Raw genomic sequence first — 18,818 nt, forward strand, 5'->3', positions numbered from 1 at the left:
CATATCAATTCTTTGGGGTACTAAAAAGAGACTGGTAAACTACGTACAGCATTGATCATTGATGTAGTATGTACGCAGGAACTCTTCCTATATATGGCGATGGATCGACAGTCCAAGAATTTAGTCTTCGAAGGAAACTTGCCGCCGTCCAATGCCCATGTCTTTGGGGTACCCAAGACAAGGCTGGTAGATTACACATGCACCAAGAGTCGTAAGAACAAGGAAATGCCAATGAGTTGTTCCTTGCTTGTTAATATATGGAATAATTTTATTTTCTTGCATTATTTTTTATTACAAACTCGTGAAAGCAACACCAACCATGCATGAACAAGGAAAATTCAGAATTTAACTGTGGAACTGTGCTCTAAGTTTCTCAACAATGGACTTGTCGACATTATAAGCCTTGGCTAGAACATCATCACCAATGGGTGGATTGGTTCCAAATATATTGCTAGGAATAGCAATAAAACCAGGGTTCTGGCTGTTCAAAGAAGCAATAGCAGCAGCAGTTCCGTTGCCCACATTACTCAAGAAATGAGCAAGTCCTATGGGAAAAACAAAGACGTCTCCCTGCTCAAGGACCTTGGAAAAGAGCCTGTTTTCCGGGAAAGAGGACACAAACCCAACAAGGAGGCTGCCTTCCAAGACGGTAAGAATCTCACTTGCACGAGGGTGAATGTGAGGAGTGACGAGACCACCTTGTGCGAAGTCAAAGCGAATGAGTGTGAGTCCAAGGGTGTTTAGGCCTGGTATTTGGGCGACAGAAGCTGATGTAACAGAGGAGCCAGAGGGGTTTGATGTGTTGCCAGGAACATGGAAGCCTCCAGAGAAAAAATTATCAGGCTTTACCAGCTTCGGATCCAGGCAAGCTAGGCCATAATCACAAAAGAATATGTTAGTGGGAGCACTCACTAGACTTGGCTAAAAATAAAATGAAAGCATAATTTATTTCTTGAATATGATTAAAGCTAATTAATTGCAGTGTAATTTTGAGTAAATCAATTAGACCCCCACCTGAGCTAGTAGGATCTGCAACACAGAAATCTTGCAGTGGACCAGGCTCAATGCCGGCAGCGGCCAAGGAACAGGAGATGGCTAGGAAGCTAACAATCACCAAGATCTGGGAAGCCATTTGGATTGCTTGGGGATGGAGATTGAGGCAGAAACAGAAGTGACTGGAGATTTGAGTGCTATTCTTTCAAGGACTAATATGTATAGTGAATTTTGTAGGGTAGATATGGATTTATTTTAAATTCTTTACGATTTGAGAATCGATGCATTAAGTTCTTATTTGATTTCGGATATTATGTGGGAATAAATTTGTTAGCTAAGAAATTAAAATCTCAGATTCGAAGAATATGGAAAGGTAAAAAGGGAAATGAAATTCAGTAGTCAAATTCTGTAATGGATATTATATATTAAAACAGAGAAAGAAATCAATTATATTTATAATAAGATAAATCAATTAATTCCATGAACTTCTCTAACAAATCCCAAGATTTATCTCCATTATTTTTTGGTTGATTCTTGTGTGTAAAGTCAAGATACTTTTCAATAATTAAAATCCCCCTCAAAGCTGTCCTTGTGCTTGTTTAAAACCTCAAAAATTTAAAAATGAAGTAATGGTTGTTTTTAAAAGACTTTTCATTTTAAAATATATTAAAATAATATTTTTTTATTTTTTAAAAATTATTTTTAACATTAACATATCAAAATGATTTACAAACATCAAAAAAATATTAATTTGAAACAAAGAAAAAAATAAAAAAAATTTCAATCTTTTTTAAAAACGCTTTCAAAACGCAATGCCAAACACACGTAATAGAGTTGGTTTGATAATTGTTTTAAAATATATATAATATATATAAAATAAATAAAAATATATTTAATTAAAAAGACACCAACATAAAATAAATTGTATCTTGAATAGTTTTAGAAAGAATTTTATATTTTTAAAATATAAAATATATAAAAAATATCTATTCTATTTTTATTATCTCTATTTATTTTATCTCAAAACAATTGAATTTTATCTCGTAATAGTAATTCAACGCTACCTAATATTTCTCCTCCTTTCAAATGCTATGATATTCAACCATTTTTCATGATAAAATGAAGAAACCAAGCATGGCACTATGCATAAGCTAAGGATGACTTCCTGTTATTATTTATTTTACAGTGTGATCGCAGTTGCTTTTCAAATAATTTTTTGTGTTGAAATGCATGCTAATGATTTTTTTTATTTTTTAAAAATTATTTTTGACATCAGCACATCAAAACGATCCAAAACATACAAAACATATTAAATTTTAGCAAAAAAAAAAAATTTAAATTTATTGGGAACGCGGTTTGCACCGCGTTCCCAAACGGTGTAGTACTACTTGTAGTTTAGTTAAAATAATTAGTTAGTCCTTGTATTTTTAGAAACTATATATTTAATCTCTATATTTTTAAATTCATTTAAAATTCAACCATTATTCCATTTTATGCTTGTTTTCAACTTATTTTGATTTCTTCTTTATTTAAAAAAAATAGAAAAGATAGAAATAATTAGATAGGATGAAAGAGTTTTTTAGTACAAAATACTATTATGGTCAACCCTAATCAAAGGACCATTTAATCATTTTTGATATTATAGAAATTAATTGATTTATTTTATTAAACTACAAGGACTTAATTATAATTAACATTTGATTGTGGTCAAGCTCCTTAAAAACTTTCTAGAACATGCCAAATAAAAAAATAAAATATTTGGACTCTCTTAGCGGCAAGATCAAGCAAGGAGATTCACTGAATTATTATTATATTAAATATTATTTCTATTTTCTTAAAAACAAAATTCCAATGCTTGAGCTTTGACTAATCAAAGATTTGTGTGAGGAAATGTGCAATAACCGAGGAAAGCAGTTTTTCAATGCTTTTGGTTTAACATAAGGCATTGTAATTAAAATACCTTATGCAATGACTTATAACACACGACTCTGCATATGCTCATGATGACTACAATAAGCATTGCTCTAAACTTCCATGTCTGAATACTTTTCGACTTAGATTAGGTAAGTTCTTGGTAGTGTTGATAGAAGCAGAGCAATATTTAAAAGCCAAAAACATGAATAATGGTCAAACTTGAATTATATGGTTCCTCAATTACTGATCAAAATAGTTTATAACTCCCACTTGCTGTTGACAAGAAGCTGATCAGTTCGCCTGAATAAAGTCAATCTCTTGCAGGTTCCCCATGCTCAAAAAACAATGGAGATGGCTTCTCTAAACTCTTCCTTGTTGCCATTATTGTTTCTTCTTCTCTTATCTTTCTCATGGTTAACCCTAGCCCATCCTCATGAGGGTTTTCTTCAGTGTCTTTCCTTTCATTTTCAAGACTCCACAGCCATTTCTAAGCTCATTTACACCCCAACAAGCCCCTCATATTCTTCTGTCTTGCAGTTCTCGGTTCAAAACAATAGGTTCAATACAACTTCTGATCCAGAACCTGTAGTTATCTTTACGCCAACGAATGTATCCCACGTTCAGGCTGCGATTTATTGCTCCCGAAAGCAAAACTTGCATATTAGAATTCGGAGTGGTGGCCATGATTATGAGGGCCTTTCTTATGTATCATATTCACTCCCATTTGTGATCGTTGATCTAATCAATCTTCGAAAAGTCGCAGTTGATGCAAGGCATAAAACTGCATGGGTCCAGGCTGGTGCATCTCTCGGCGAAGTTTACTATAGAATTGCTGAGAAGAATAGAACTCTTGCCTTTCCAGCAGGAATTTGGCCTACTATTGGTGTTGGTGGTCACATTAGTGGAGGAGGATATGGCATGATGATGCGGAAATATGGCCTTGCTGCCGACAATGTCATTGATGCTCAACTGATTGATGTTAAAGGTAGAATCCTTGACAGAGCATCGATGGGAGAAGATCTATTTTGGGCCATTCGAGGCGGTGGAGGAAATACTTTCGGTGTTGTTGTCGCATGGAAATTGAAGTTGGTTCCAGTTCCACCTACAGTGACTGTCTTCACTGTCCCAAGAACCTTGGAACAAAATGCGACAAACCTTGTCCATCGGTGGCAATCGGTTGCGAGTAAGCTTCACAAAGATCTCACTATTGCCTTAGTCCTAAGGAGAATCAATTCTAGTGAAGAAGGAAAGACAACAATATTAGCTGCATTCACTTCCTTGTTTCTTGGTGGAGTTGATAGACTCCTTCCGTTGATGCAAGAGAGCTTTCCCGAGCTCGGTTTGGTTAAAGAAGATTGCATCGAAATGAGCTGGATCAAGTCTGTCCTTTATGTTGTCGGATTCCCAAGTAATGCATCCTCGGATGTTTTGCTAGCTAGGACTCCTCTAACTAACAGAAACTTCAAAGGAAAATCTGACTATGTTAAAGAACCTATGCCGGAAACTGCATTAGAAGGGATTTGGGAACGATTCCTTGAAGCAGATATCGACACGCCTCAAATGGTCTGGGCTCCTTATGGAGGAAAAATGGATGAGATCTCAGAAACTAGCATTCCATTTCCACATCGATCCGGGAATCTGTACAAGATTCAACACTTGGTGTTTTGGGATGAAGAAGGCAACGAGGCATCTAAGAGGCATATAAGCTGGATCAGAAGGCTTTACGATTACTTAACTCCTTATGTTTCAAAAAACCCTCGAGCTGCATATGTCAATTATAGGGATCTTGACATAGGCATAAACAATATTCAAGGAAACACAAGTTATCGACAAGCAAGTATTTGGGGTATCAAATACTTTGACAATAACTTTGATAGGTTAGTGTCTGTGAAGACTAGAGTTGATCCTGCTAATTTCTTTAGAAATGAACAAAGCATCCCACCTCTCTCTTCCTAGCAAAAGGAGGGAGATAGGGGGAGATGAAATTAAATGATAATAAAGATGTTGTCAAAAATAGTTTTTTTCCTTCATTTTTATCACAATTTGTGGCCTGCGATTTCACGCATACACAGTCTAATTAGCTTGGTGAAAAATTGTGTTCCCATATCTTTCACTTTGTCCCTTGGCTAGTTAGCTCAGTGAAAAATTAACATCGGTTATCCAGATTTTGTAATGAAAAAGGCTTTTCCTCTACAGCCAGCACATTCTACAGGTTCTTGCTGCTGAGTATTGCAATTCGACGTAGTGTTTCTGACTGGTTTACTCATAGTTGAAGACAGAAACAGAGAGCTGAAACAGAGGAAAACAGGGTGGTTTCAAAAGGAAAACAGAGAAAACAGAGTAATTTCCAAATCAGAAAGAAAATACAAGGGGTAAATGTTAAAAACTTTGACCAAAACATGAATTAATGGTGAGACTTTAAAACTCCAAACCTTTGAAAATGACTCATAATAACATAGAAATTCCAATGAATTGCAATATTATAAGCATTCTTTAATTTCATATGTTGATTAAATGTGCTTACATTATTGACTAATTGAAATAATTAAGTAAAAGAAGTTTGGTGAATCAAAATTCAGAAGTTTGGGAATTAACTAATCAAAATTGGAAGGAAAAGGTCAGAATCTTGGAAAGAAATTTCAGAAAGGCTCGTTGCATGTGTGGATGATGAGATACCGTTTCGTATACTACGTTATAAAATAGGATCATCTCCATTTGAACACAATTTAATAGCTTTCATCTTGATTTGTTGTCAATGCAGATAACCGATAGTCCTGGAGGAAATACTTTGTTATTTGCAGTCATTCTTCAACTTCAAGTTTCTTGCGACGCAAGTTCAAACATCGATTAATTTACTTTTTCTACTTTTAATCTGTTATTACAAATTTCTCTTTCTTCCTATGGTAGCACTTCTCCTCAGTTCTATAAATAAGATGGTTCCCAGCAGGGCTCTATGCTAAAAATCAAATGATCGAAATGATTTCTCTTAGTTCTTCAATGCTGCCACTTCTGTTTGTTCTTCTCTTTTCATTCTCATGGGTGACTTCAGCTCACACTCATGAAGATTTTATTGAATGTTTTTCCCTTTACGTTGAAGACTCCACAGACATTTCCAAAGTCATTTACACCCAGAATGACTCTTCATATCCTTCTGTGTTGCATTTCGCAATACGAAACCTTAGGTTCAATTCTACTACCCTAAAGCCTCTTGTCATTGTTACACCGACGAATGTATCACACATTCAGGCTGCCATTCGTTGTTCCCAGAAAAATAATTTACAAATTAGAATTCGAAGTGGTGGCCATGATTTTGAGGGTCTCTCTTACATGTCTGTTCTGCCGTTTGTCATCCTTGATCTAATCAATTTTCGATCAGTCACCATTGATGTAACTAATAAAACTGCATGGGTTCAGGCTGGTGCAACTGTAGGGGAACTTTACTATCACATTGCTAAAAAAGGTAGAACACTTGCCTTCCCAGCAGGTATTTGCCCTACTATGGGTGTTGGGGGACACTTGAGTGGTGGAGGGTATGGAGCGCTGCTTCGTAAATATGGTCTTGCTGCGGATAACGTAATTGATGCAGAATTAATTGATGCTAATGGTAGAGTTCTTGATAGAATATCGATGGGAGAAGATTTGTTTTGGGCCCTTCGAGGAGGTGGAGGAAACAGCTTTGGAGTGGTTATTGCGTGGAAAATAAAATTGGTTGAAGTTCCACCTACGTTGACAGTCTTCAATGTCTTAAGAACCTTGGAGCAAAATGCAACCCAACTTATCCATCGGTGGCAATACATTGCAAATAAGCTCCATGAAGATCTCATGATCACGACATATATAAGAAGAGTTAATTCCAGTCAAGGAAATCCAACAATACAGGCTACATTTGCAGGTTTCTTTCTTGGAGGGGTGGACAAGCTTCTTCAATTGATGAATGAGAGCTTCCCCGAGCTTGGTTTAGCAAAAGATGATTGCCTTGAAACAAGCTGGATTGAGGCTATCATCCTTAACAGATTTCCAGGTAATACATCTTTGGAACTGTTGCTTGATAGGACTCCTCGATTTGTAACAAATTACAAAGCGAAATCTGATTACGTCAAGGAACCTATGCCTGAAATTGCTTTGGAAGGTATATTTGAAAGGTTCTTGGAAGAGGACATTGAAACACCTAGACTGCTATTAGTTCCTTATGGAGGAAAGATGGACCAGATTTCTGAGTCTAGCTCTCCATTTCCACATAGAGCTGGAAATATATACAAGATTGAGCATCAGGTGTCTTGGAGTGAAGAAGGCAAGGAGGCATCTAAAAGGCACGTTGATTGGATTAGAAGGCTTTACAGTTACATGACTCCTTACGTTTCGAAAAATCCTCGAGAAGCATATATCAATTATAGGGATCTTGACATTGGAATGAATAGCCTGGCAGGCAACACAAGTTATGAACAAGCAAGCATTTGGGGTAGGAAGTATTTCAAGAACAACTTTGACAAGCTGGTACGCGTGAAGACTGCTGTTGATCCTGCTAATTTCTTCAGAAATGAGCAGAGTATTCCACCTCTCCCGTCCTGGTGATCGGAGGGGGATAACACATACAGGGTTGGAAGAAGATTCATCACACTAATAACATAATTTTCTGTTTTAGATGTCTATAAAGTTTACTTCATCAACATTTATTGCATGGCATTTCATGCATGGTCCAATATTTTGATCATTGTAATAAAAATAAGTATGGTCAATGGAGATATGTGATTTGAATGAATAAAATTTCCTTCTATGATGATCTAAATTGTGAGATTTCATTCAAATTAAATATGATATGTTGCTCTTGTATTCTTATAGTTCGATCTTCTCCCTTGGCATAACGAAGAATTGGTCTTGGTCAATGCTTATGCTCTTGAAGTGGGATATGTATCAAAGGCTTTCAAGAGAAAATTCGGAAGTGTCTAATGGGTCTTCTGATAATAATAAAAAACATAAATTTTAATCCTATTATTGGACAGGGCTAAAATTTTATGTGTGTTTTACATGTTTCTTATGAGGTTAGCTGGCTAGCACCAACTGAGGTCAAGAACATGTTCAAATTAAACCTAGAAAATGCTGTTTCGGAATTTTCTCTGGTTATTTTAGGATTCCTTTTTTAATTAGGTTTCAAAGTGTTATTTGATTTAGGTTCTTTCGGCTCCTATTTAAATAGTTTTATATGTTAATTTTCATGAGATTAAACAAATTGGAATAGTCAAGAATTATTGATATTTTGAATTCATCAAATCAGTTGCAATTTATTTGTTAAAAGTATTTCAGCAGAAGGATTAATCAAGAAAAAACCACAAAAACCAAAAGATAAACCTTGCAGTGAAGTAATTGACTTGTAAATGAGGCATGAAACTAGCAACAGTGGATGGTCAAGGTGACTGACCGAAAATTTACTTCGATTCATTTCCCTCGGCATAAGTCTTCCAGATTATGTATCAGTTGAACATGATCATAGGGTAAGCATCAGCAGACACTATTATCTATATTTTTGAGGAAGAGAAACAGAGAGGCAAAACCAAGAAAACAGAGTAGTTTATGAGAAGAAAACAGAGAAAAACAGTGTATTTTTAATATAAAAACAGAGAAAACAGAGAAATTTCAATACTTCCAAGGACAAAGATCACCAAGGGTAGGTGTTGAAAGATCATTCTCTCTATTAAATATTTTTGAAAATGACATAAAGTTTATTAATTTAAATGTCTAGAAATATTATAAGCATCCTTCAATGGTTGAATAAGCGTGTTCATCTGAACTTCGGTGCATGCTCGAAGATTACGACACACAAGGCCATCATTGAACTGTGCTAAGACGTTTTAGTATTATTTATGAATCCAAATCCAACTGCTTGGACATTGACTAATCAAATTGAAATAGAAAATGTCGAATACTAGAAAAGTAGTACTGTTTTGGACAGCTCCATTCGTAGGTAATGTGATGATAGCTTAGGTTTTACACACACATATATATCGCCAGCCATCACATGCCAACCGGTTAACTGGTTTAGATAAATTGATAGATTAGCAACACAAACCAACCGGCCAGCTAGTTTAGAACAACCAATTAACTGATAGAAACTAGTTAACCGGTTGACTTGTCTAGCCAACCAGTTGAATGGTTGATCAGGATTTTGAAAATCTTGATATGTTAATCTTTCAAATCTGTAAATCCCATAATATAACAATATTATCTTCAACAACCCATAATTTTACATTAAATCAGTTTATTTAAAGCCAACTAATATTCTAATACATCAATTAAAACCCATATAAAAACCCTAAACACTTTCAAAATCCTTCTATAATCAATCTCTTAATGAAAAATAAAATAAAATTAAAGAGGGAATCACTTGTTTCTTCAATCTTTTTTGAATCAAAATTTAAGCTAAAACCAAAATCTTGGTATATATGGGAGGAAGTTATAGTAGAGAGAAGAAAAGATGAAAAGAGAGAAAAATAATTCTCTTACAATCTTATTTTTAAATACCTAGATTAGTTGGGTTGAATTTGAGCTGAACTTGGAACTTGAATCTAATGAGCCAAGAATATAGGTCTCACAAGATCAAAGCAGTCCAAGTTCAAAGATATATCCATGAAATACTAACCTTCATGACTCAATTACGTAGTAGACAACTGGATTATGTATATGTTGACTGTGATCAACGAGCATTTACCTAGTTTAGTTGGGTTGAATTTGGGCTGAACTTTGAACTTGGATCAAACGCTTACATCAAAACCACATATTAATTGAGAACACAGTTTATAAGAACCAAAACTGATGTAGAGGGTTTTGAACAATACGATGTGGATTTGTTTAATAGACTACATGGAAAGCTTAGTATACACATTTACGAACTAGTGAGACAGATATAAGCCTAATAAGAAGTTTAGCTGTGCCCAACGACATTAACTTTCTGAAGATTCTGAAGTCCTTGTTCTATAAAAGGGCCAGCTTGTTCACATCAGAAAAGCCTTAAAAAAAGGGCTCAGAAGATACTGTTTGATTTAGTTTTATTATTTTCATCTTAATTTCAGATTTCAGCCTCAATATCGATTTTTGTTTTTACTTTTTCTATTTGTTTAGGGATTTTGATTTTCTTTTCTTGTAAGGGTCGATTTCAGACTTATTTAAAGGGTTGTATTTTGTTTTGAAGAGGTACATAATTAGAGAATAATTTATTTAGTAATTAAAGGAATGGATAGGGTTCCTGTTGTAGACTCCTTTCGTGAATCCTAATCTGAACAGGTTCAGCCGTCTCAAAAACCAAGCAGAAAATAGAGTAATTTGAAGATAAAAACAGAGTAGTTGAGAACAGAGAAAGCACACTAATTTCAAAGTGACAAGGGCAAAGGTTACTAAGGGCACGTCTTGAGGTGGATGATCATCGAAACCACCTATTAATCGCAAGTATCCAAGAAATCTCTGCTATTCAAATGACTTGCAATATTATATATCAGATAATTTGAAAATAGTGCTTACTAAGAACCGAGAATTCGCAGATAATATTTTTTATGCAGGTAAGTCGTGAAGGAAAAGCTTAATTATATTAACAGTCAATTTTTGACTTCAAGTTTCTTGCGGAGGAAGTTCATTTTTTTTTTAATTCTTAATCTATTTGAAACTCCAGCTCTTCTCATTTTAATTTACTTGTTTCTCAAGCAAGAATTCTCCTTTACACTATAAATTTGGGACTGCCTTGCAGGTTTCTGCACTCAAAAAACCATAAGCGTATAGTAGAAAGAAAAATGACTTCTATGAGCTCTTCAATGCTGCCATTCCTACTTTGTCTTCTCTTTTCATTGTCACGTGTAACATCAGCTCGTCCTCATGAAGATTTTCTTCAATGCCTTTCCCTTCATTTTGAGGACTCCACAGCCATCTCTAAAGTTATTTACACCCCAAAAAACTCATCATATTCTTCTATCTTGCATTTCGCTATACGAAACCCCAGGTTCAATTCTTCTGAACTGAAACCTTTTGTCATTGTTACACCAACGGATGCATCGCACATCCAGGCTGCCATCCATTGTTCCCAAAAACACAAGTTAGAAATTAGAATTCGGAGTGGCGGTCATGATTTTGAGGGTCTATCTTACATGTCTACTGTCCCATTTGTCATTGTTGATCTGATCAATCTTAGATCAATCACTGTTGATGCAACCAATAAAACTGCATGGGTTCAGGCTGGCGCAACACTAGGGGAACTTTATTATAGAATTGCTGAGAAAAGTAGAACTCTTGCTTTCCCTGCAGGTTCTTGCCCTACTATTGGTGTTGGAGGACACTTTAGTGGGGGAGGATATAGCACGATCTCTCGCAAATACGGCCTTGCTTCAGATAATGTGATTGATGCTCAGTTAATCGATGCTAAAGGAAGGATCCTTGATAGAGAATCAATGGGAGAAGACTTATTTTGGGCCATTCGGGGCGGTGGAGGGCAAAGCTTTGGAGTGGTTATCGCATGGAGAATCGAGTTGGTTGAAGTTCCACCAAAAGTGACCGTCTTTACTGCAGCAAGAACCTTGGAACAAAATGCAACCAAGCTCATCCATCGGTGGCAATACGTTGCGAATCAGCTTCCTGAAGACATCATCATCGATGTGCTTGTAAACAGAGTTAATTCTAGTGAGGAAGGAAAGTCAACAATACAAGCTGCATTCTTTTCCTTGTTTCTTGGTGAGGTTGACCAGCTTCTTCTTTTGATGCAAGAGAGCTTTCCTGAGCTTGGTTTGGCCAAAGATGAGTGCACGGAAATGAGCTGGATTGAGTCTGTCATCTACATTATTGGATTTCCAAGCAACGCATCCTTGAATGTGTTACTTGATAGGACTCCTCAACCACCCTCATTACAATTCAAAGCAAAATCTGACTACGTCCAGGAACCTATACCTGAAATTGCATTTGAAGGGATATGGAAAAGGTTCTTTGAGAAAGACATCGAGGTGCCTGTATTTTTCATGATCCCTTATGGGGGGAAAATGGATGAGATTTCGGAGTCCAGCACTCCATTCCCTCATAGAGCTGGCAATCGATACATATTTGTCCCCGTAGTGTCTTGGAGTGAAGAAACCAAGGAGGCATCCCAGAGGCATCTAGCTTGGATCAGAAGGCTGTACAGGTACATGACTCCTTATGTTTCAAAAAATCCTCGAGCAGCATATGTCAATTATAGAGATCTTGACCTAGGAGTGAACAACCTGGGATACACGAGTTATAAACAAGCAAGCATTTGGGGTCGGAAGTATTTCAAGAACAACTTCGACAGGTTGGTTCGCGTTAAGACTGAAGTTGATCCTACCAATTTCTTCAGAAATGAACAAAGTATCCCACCTCTCTCATCTTGGTGATCAAAGGGAGCTACTTCTCTTATGTATGAGATTAATGCTAATAATAATACTTCTCTTATGTATGAGAGTTCAGCATGGCCCAATAATAATTTAGATCATGTGAATTAGTTCATAAAATTTCCTTTTGTAATGATCTAAAGTGTGAGATTTCACACAAATTCAATACGATGTTGTCTTTTGTATGTTAAAAATTCTGATTTTCTTCCTTGTCAAAAAAATTGACCCTAATCAAAGATTATATCCTCGAAAATTTATTTTAATTTTCTTCCACCTTGTCATAAAAAACTTCCTCCAATTCCATCATGGCTGTGAAGGCGAAGGCAAGGTTCAGCCTGATGTCTATTCTTTGCTCACTTCCTTTTTGAGTGTTGCAGAACTGTATATTTTCTGCTTGGTCATTTATAATTGAAGACGAAGGAATGGAGAACAAAACATCATCAAAAGGAATCATCTACTTGGAAATTTCTAGTTATTTAGCTTTAAAATAGTTTATGGTCTCAAGACAGACAGATACAGGACCTAAACCAAGAACAACAGAGTAGTCTGTAAATAGAAACAGAGAAGACGGAGCAGTGTCAGATCACTTGGACAAAGGTTACAGAGATCAAGCCCTGATAATTATGATCAAACCACATATTAAATTTGAACATGAGAAATCATTCTTTTAATAAAAATCTTCGAAAATGACAAGAAAAATTCAGAACTTCAAATGACTAATAGCATTTTAAACTTCTTTAATTTAATGGCTTGAATAGTTGTGCTTATCAGAAATTGGTGGCAAGTTCGAATAATGACATGCAAGGAAATCTGAATCTGCTATCGAATTATAATAAAAAGATATATAATTTCTAAAACCAAGTTTCAATAGCTTCTACATTGACGAAATCAAAACCGAAATAGAAAATGTCGAATACTAGGAAAATAATGCTCCAGTAAAACAAAATAAGAAAGAGTTATTTTAATAGTTACATTGGTAGGCAACCTGATTAAAAATTTTTTTTCCAAGAAATTATGGAAATCTTTTTTATATTAACAATCAATTCTTACTTCAAGTTTCTTGTGTGGCAAGTTTTTTCTTGGTTAAGTTATTAATTGATTTGAAATCTTTGTTTCTTCCCATAATTGTCGGACCTAGCCCAAAGAGCTAACCATGAAAAAAGGCCCGGGTCTTTGGGCTATCGAGTCAACCAATGAGTCACCGGTCAAATATAAGTCAATTATTTTTTTTTAATCAAAATGACATTATTTAATTCTTATTTTTCTTGTTGACTTCAAGAATCATTTTTTTTTTTGTAATTAAACCTTCAATAAATTCAATTGAGTCCTTAAACATACAATCTTGAATTTTCCTTCTCAAAATTGAATATTTTTGCAAGTAAGATTTTCATTAGTTGAAAATATGCTGTCAAATTTCTCAATTTTATGTATTTTGATCTTTCTTAACCAATCTTTGGCAATTTCCTAAGAGTTATGATATGTTCTTCTTAACTTGTAACGTTTTGAATTAATGAGTTGGAAAATACAATAAAGCCCTTGAAGGCTTAAAAGTTGGAATAAATGAATAAGGGGTATAGTGGTAATTCAACAAAACTTGATAAATATAAATAGGAAGTAAAAAAAAGAAGAAGAAGAGATCTGAATATTTTGAGAGTAAACCGTGAGAGAGGAGAAAGAAGAAGAAGAAGAAGAAGAGAAAAGAGGGAAATTAGAAGGGAAATAGAAAGGAGTTGGAGGAAATAAGTAAAAAGGGTAAGATTATGCTTTAATGTGTATAATATGTTTTCTTTAACTTTAATTTCGGTTTTGATGAATGTTAGGGTTTTGAAAATTTGTGTTTTGGATTTAATTGATGAATTAAATTGAATGTTATAAGGTTGATTGTTGTGGGTAATGGATTGTTATGTTGAATTTGAGAGATTGTAGATAAAAATGATGATTTTGAGTTATGGTTTTGTTTGAATGGTGAATTTGTGTTAGAAATTTGGAGAGGACAGTAGGTTTTCTGTTAAAATTCTGGGTTGGAGGTCGAAGATGACAAAATTTCGGTTTGGTCCCTCAATTTTGGAAAATTACAGTTTAGTCCCAAAACTTTGGAAAATTACAGATTGGTCCCTGGATCATATTCCGAGATTCTGAACAGAATAGAAGATAAATTATGGGCAGAATTCCTGTATAGTTATGAAATTTTAACACTTTCAATTTGGTCCTCCAATTTGACAAAAATTACAATTTGACCCTACAAATTTGGAAAAATTCCAGAATGGTCCCTGGAGCATAATTAGAGGTTCTGTACAGAAATGAGGATGAATTATGGACATAATTCCACTATGTTCATGAATTTATGATATTTTAGTTTGGTCCTTCAATTTGACAAAAGTTACAAATTGACCCTTAAAAATATGATAAATTACAGATTAGTCCCTAGCTGTAATATTAGCTTTTGCAGATGGTTTGATGAATAGTTGAGGGTTATTTAGTGAATTATTATCAATTTTATTATTTGTTTTATTATGGATTAGATTTCGGGAAAACCGTTAGATTTTGGGTTTTTAGAAAAATAACTAGTTAGTCTAAAAACATATAGGGTTATGGAATATACCCTTAGATAAGTATATTAAATAGGTTATATGTTCTTTCGAGTCGTTCTTGAAAATGTCTCCTTTATATTCAGATAATCCTGATATTCTACCGGCAGGACGTCAGTAGGATTTTCTTCGGTGTCTGCTTTTGACTTCTGTTTGCTTTCTAGTCAGGTGAGTGGATAATTTTCCATATGCATGAGAAATATTATAAATATTTGATTTGTTAATATGAATTGGATCATGCTTCTTGATAATATATATGTTGATTATTATCCTTGTTTTGATAAAGCATGATCAATTGTTGAATCTGAATTCTTGATATGAACCAGTATATATTCTGAATTGACTTCTGAATTGATAGCTCCTCATTTGATTGATGTCATGAGTTGAGCATTGAGATATGAATATGTCTGTTTGATTATAATTATGAACCTATGGTATGTCTGTCAGAATACTCATGCTAATAGGGTAGTGTTAGTCTTTGTGCACATCATATCTGAACCCTAGTTGTTCGGAGGAGTCACCAATCTGTGTGGATTGATCATCCCACAGTACGGAGCCTCATGCTCATTGCATTTTGATTTTCTGACGAGCTTTACCTTCTGATATTCTTGTTATGGCCTATTTGCGAAACTTTCCTATAAGAACATAGAGCCATACTTGTATATATATTTTTTATTTTTTTTATTACCTCGTGTGTGTATATTGAACGTTATCTACTCACTGAGTTGTTGAACTCACCATCTCATTATTTATCCTTTTCAGGCTTATAGCTTGATAGCAGGTCATTTTGTTGGACCTTCAGAACCTGCTCTTTGGTTGTACTTTGTACCTTTCCTTTATGTCTAGTTAGTGCTCCAAAACTCTGAACTTATATATACTCTTGTATTAAGACAATTCAATTATATTATGAAGTTGATTTTGTTATTAATGCTGCGTCCTAACTCTGATTGAGTTAGGATAAGTTTGTGTGTAAGTTTGGGTTCGCATAGGTATGGAATCTTGGAGGGGAACCTTGCCTATGTGCCGGTCATGGATCTGGGATTCAGGTCGTGACATAACTGATATATATGTATCTTTTTATTTTTTTGTATTTTTTATATTTTTATGTTTATATGAGCCCTAAAAATAATAACAACACTACATATGAATATGAATATGAATATGAATTGTAGACATAATAATTAACATGATTGGGTATAGTCGTCGATATCTTTGAAATTTCAACAATCAATAACATGCAAATAAGCTTTCTTTAACCCAATGGGTTGACTTCTAGGCCTACTTGAACTTCGTAGTAAGTTCCAACTTTGAAAGATTTAGTTATACTGACGATATAACTTGGAAAGATTTTGCTATGCTAAGGAGATTTGAAGCCGCTTTTGACTTGTAGCAATTAGTTAACGATTTTTCTTGGCACAAAATTCAAAAGTTGATGCATTGACTAATATAATATGACAAATTCTTGATCTGACCTTTCTAGCTATGTCCTCAATTTCTTTCTTCCTTGGATAAGAAGTCTTCTTGATGATACTATAAATGAGGGAGCCCTTGCAAGCTTCATTGCTCGAAACCATAGTGATTGATGACTTCTCTTAGTAGTTCAATGCTACCATTTTTGTTGATTCTTCTATTTCCATTCTCATGGGGGACATCAGCTCACACTCATGAGGATTTTCTTCAATGTCTTTCCCTTTATTCGGAAGACTCCGCAGCCACTTCTAAGGTCATTTACACCCCGAACAACACTTCATATGCCACTGTTTTGCAGTTCTCGATACGAAATCTTAGGTTCAATTCTTCAAAATTAACTCCTGTAGTCATTGTTACACCAACTATCTTGTCACATATTCAGGCTACCATTCATTGTTCCCAGAAACACAATTTACAGATTAGGATTCGAAGTGGTGGGCATGATTATGAGGGCCTTTCTTATATGTCTGTCCTGCCGTTTGTCATCCTTGATCTGATCAATCTACGTAAGATTACCGTTGATTTGTCGACTAAGACTGCGTGGGTTCAGGCTGGTGCAACTCTAGGTGAACTTTACTATAGCATTGCCGAGAAAAGTAGAACTCTTGCTTTCCCTGCAGGTGCTTGTCATACTGTTGGTGTTGGAGGGCAGTTTAGTGGAGGAGGGTATGGAGGGTTGCTGCGTAAATATGGTCTTGCTGCAGATAACGTAATTGATGCAGAATTAATTGATGCTAATGGTAGAGTTCTTGATAGAGAATCGATGGGGGAAGATTTGTTTTGGGCCATTCGAGGCGGTGGAGGAAATAGCTTCGGAGTCGTTACAGCATGGAAAGTAAACTTGGTTGAAGTTCCGCCTACAGTGACCGTCTTTGCTGTCCCAAAAGTCTTGAAAGAAAATGCAACCAAGCTTATCCATCGTTGGCAATACGTTGCAAATAAGCTTCCTGAAGATATCGTCATTGCAGCATATGTAAACAGAATTAATTCTAGTCAAGGAGGAAATCCAACAATACAAGCAACATTCACTTCTTTATTTCTTGGTGGGGTTGATAGACTTCTTCCACTGATGCAAGAGAGCTTCCCTGAGCTTGGTCTTGTAAAAGACGATTGCATTGAACTGAGCTGGATTGAGTTTGCCCTCTTCCTCGCTGGATTTCCAAGTAATGCATCCTTGGATGTGTTGCTTGATAGGACTCCTCAATCCATAACAAGTTTCAAAGCAAAATCTGACTATGTTAAACAACCCCTGCCTGAAACCACATTAGAAGGGATGTGGGAAACGTTCTTCGAAAAGGACATTGAGTCCCCTAGTTTGTTCATGGTTCCTTATGGGGGAAAGATGGAAGAGATTTCTGAGTCAAGCATCCCATTTCCACATAGAGCTGGAAATTTATATAAAATTCACTACTATGTGGCTTGGACAGAAGAAGGCAAGGAAGCATCCGAAAGGCATATTTCTTGGATCAGAAGGCTTTACAGTTACATGACTCCTTATGTTTCGAAAAATCCTCGAGAAGCATACGTCAATTACAGAGACCTTGATCTCGGAATAAATAACCTTGCAGGCAACACAAGTTATAAGCAAGCAAGCATTTGGGGTAGGAAGTACTTCAAAAATAACTTTGACAAGCTGGTACGCATAAAGACTGAAGTTGATCCTGCCAATTTCTTCAGAAATGAGCAGAGCATACTGTTAATTTGAGTAGGGTTTTTCTGCAGAATTCAATTGTATATTCTTATTGCAGAAACAGGGGATTTATACATCACAATGTACAGCCTTCCTAGTTGTATTTGGAAAGGAAACAATTACGATCCCATGACAATCGGGATTTACATAAATAGAAGATAAACGTGACTATTACAGCTATAATTTCCTATTGTCTCTCGGTTTGTACAGCTCATGCCAACACTCCTCCTCAAGTTGGTGTAGAAATGTCTTTGATACCCAGCTTGTCAAGTGAGCTGTGAAAGTTTTTGTTTGAAACGGCTTTTGTAAGCATGTCTGCAAGTTGGTCCTCTGATCTGACGAACGGAAAGCGAATTACCTTTTCTTCAAGATTCTGTTTAATAAAATGCCGGTCTATCTCAATATGCTTTGTTCTGTCATGTTGGATTGGGTTCTGAGATATTTCTATCGCGGCTTTATTATCACAATATAAATTCATTTCTGAATTGGGTGCAAATCCAATTTCTGAGAGTAGGCGTCTGAGCCACAAAAGCTCGCAAAGCCCCTTTGCCATACCTCTAAACTCGGCTTCCGCACTTGATAGAGCTACCACCTTTTGTTTCTTACTCCTCCACGTAACCAAGTTGCCTCCGACGAATGTGAAGTATCCTGATGTGGATTTTCTGTCGGCCAAGTTTCCTGCCCAGTCTGCATCTGTATAGCCTTCAACATCTAAGTGATCATTCTTAGAGAACATAATCCCCTTTCCCGGAGCTGATTTCAAGTATCGAAGAATTCGAACAACCGCAT

General features: G+C 35.6%; 3 protein-coding genes and 1 pseudogene across 3 annotated transcripts; 3 read left to right on the plus strand and 1 right to left on the minus strand.

The window, feature by feature from the left end:
• Positions 1 to 248: 248 nt before the first annotated feature.
• Positions 249 to 1,383, minus strand: LOC18103508 (putative germin-like protein 2-2). Its single transcript, XM_006377880.3, has 2 exons — positions 1,015 to 1,383; positions 249 to 869 (listed from the first exon to the last, which is right to left on the minus strand). The coding sequence occupies exons 1-2, from the start codon at positions 1,130 to 1,132 to the stop codon at positions 346 to 348; spliced, it is 642 nt and encodes a 213-aa protein (XP_006377942.3). The 5' UTR covers positions 1,133 to 1,383; the 3' UTR covers positions 249 to 345.
• A 1,659-nt stretch (positions 1,384 to 3,042) lies between these two features.
• Positions 3,043 to 4,933, plus strand: LOC18103509 (tetrahydroberberine oxidase-like). The gene has a single exon (XM_006377881.3). The coding sequence runs from the start codon at positions 3,253 to 3,255 to the stop codon at positions 4,861 to 4,863; it is 1,611 nt and encodes a 536-aa protein (XP_006377943.3). The 5' UTR covers positions 3,043 to 3,252; the 3' UTR covers positions 4,864 to 4,933.
• Positions 4,934 to 5,844: 911 nt separating this feature from the next.
• On the plus strand, positions 5,845 to 7,701 carry LOC18103510 (tetrahydroberberine oxidase-like; annotated as a pseudogene).
• Positions 7,702 to 10,589: 2,888 nt separating this feature from the next.
• Positions 10,590 to 18,059, plus strand: LOC127904025 (tetrahydroberberine oxidase-like). The gene is made up of 2 exons (XM_052445459.1): positions 10,590 to 11,190; positions 16,960 to 18,059. Exons 1-2 carry the CDS (start codon positions 10,683 to 10,685, stop codon positions 18,042 to 18,044), a joined length of 1,593 nt encoding a protein of 530 aa, XP_052301419.1. The 5' UTR covers positions 10,590 to 10,682; the 3' UTR covers positions 18,045 to 18,059.
• The last annotated feature ends 759 nt before the right edge of the window (positions 18,060 to 18,818 follow it).

Source organism: Populus trichocarpa, chromosome 11 (genome assembly GCF_000002775.5).
Source record: "Populus trichocarpa isolate Nisqually-1 chromosome 11, P.trichocarpa_v4.1, whole genome shotgun sequence".
Classification (NCBI taxonomy): Eukaryota; Viridiplantae; Streptophyta; class Magnoliopsida; order Malpighiales; family Salicaceae; genus Populus; species Populus trichocarpa.

Bases quoted from the DNA above. Each gene is read 5' to 3' on its own strand.
- LOC18103508 (XM_006377880.3), bottom strand. From the start codon at position 1,132: ATGGCTTCCCAGATCTTGGTGATTGTTAGCTTCCTAGCCATCTCCTGT. The intron at 870-1,014 runs GTGGGGGTCTAA...ATTATGGCCTAG, and splicing joins TGCAGATCCTACTAGCTCAG to CTTGCCTGGATCCGAAGCTG.
- LOC18103509 (XM_006377881.3), top strand. From the start codon at position 3,253: ATGGAGATGGCTTCTCTAAACTCTTCCTTGTTGCCATTATTGTTTCTT.
- LOC127904025 (XM_052445459.1), top strand. From the start codon at position 10,683: ATGACTTCTATGAGCTCTTCAATGCTGCCATTCCTACTTTGTCTTCTC. The intron at 11,191-16,959 runs GTTCTTGCCCTA...CTTTCCCTGCAG, and splicing joins AACTCTTGCTTTCCCTGCAG to GTGCTTGTCATACTGTTGGT.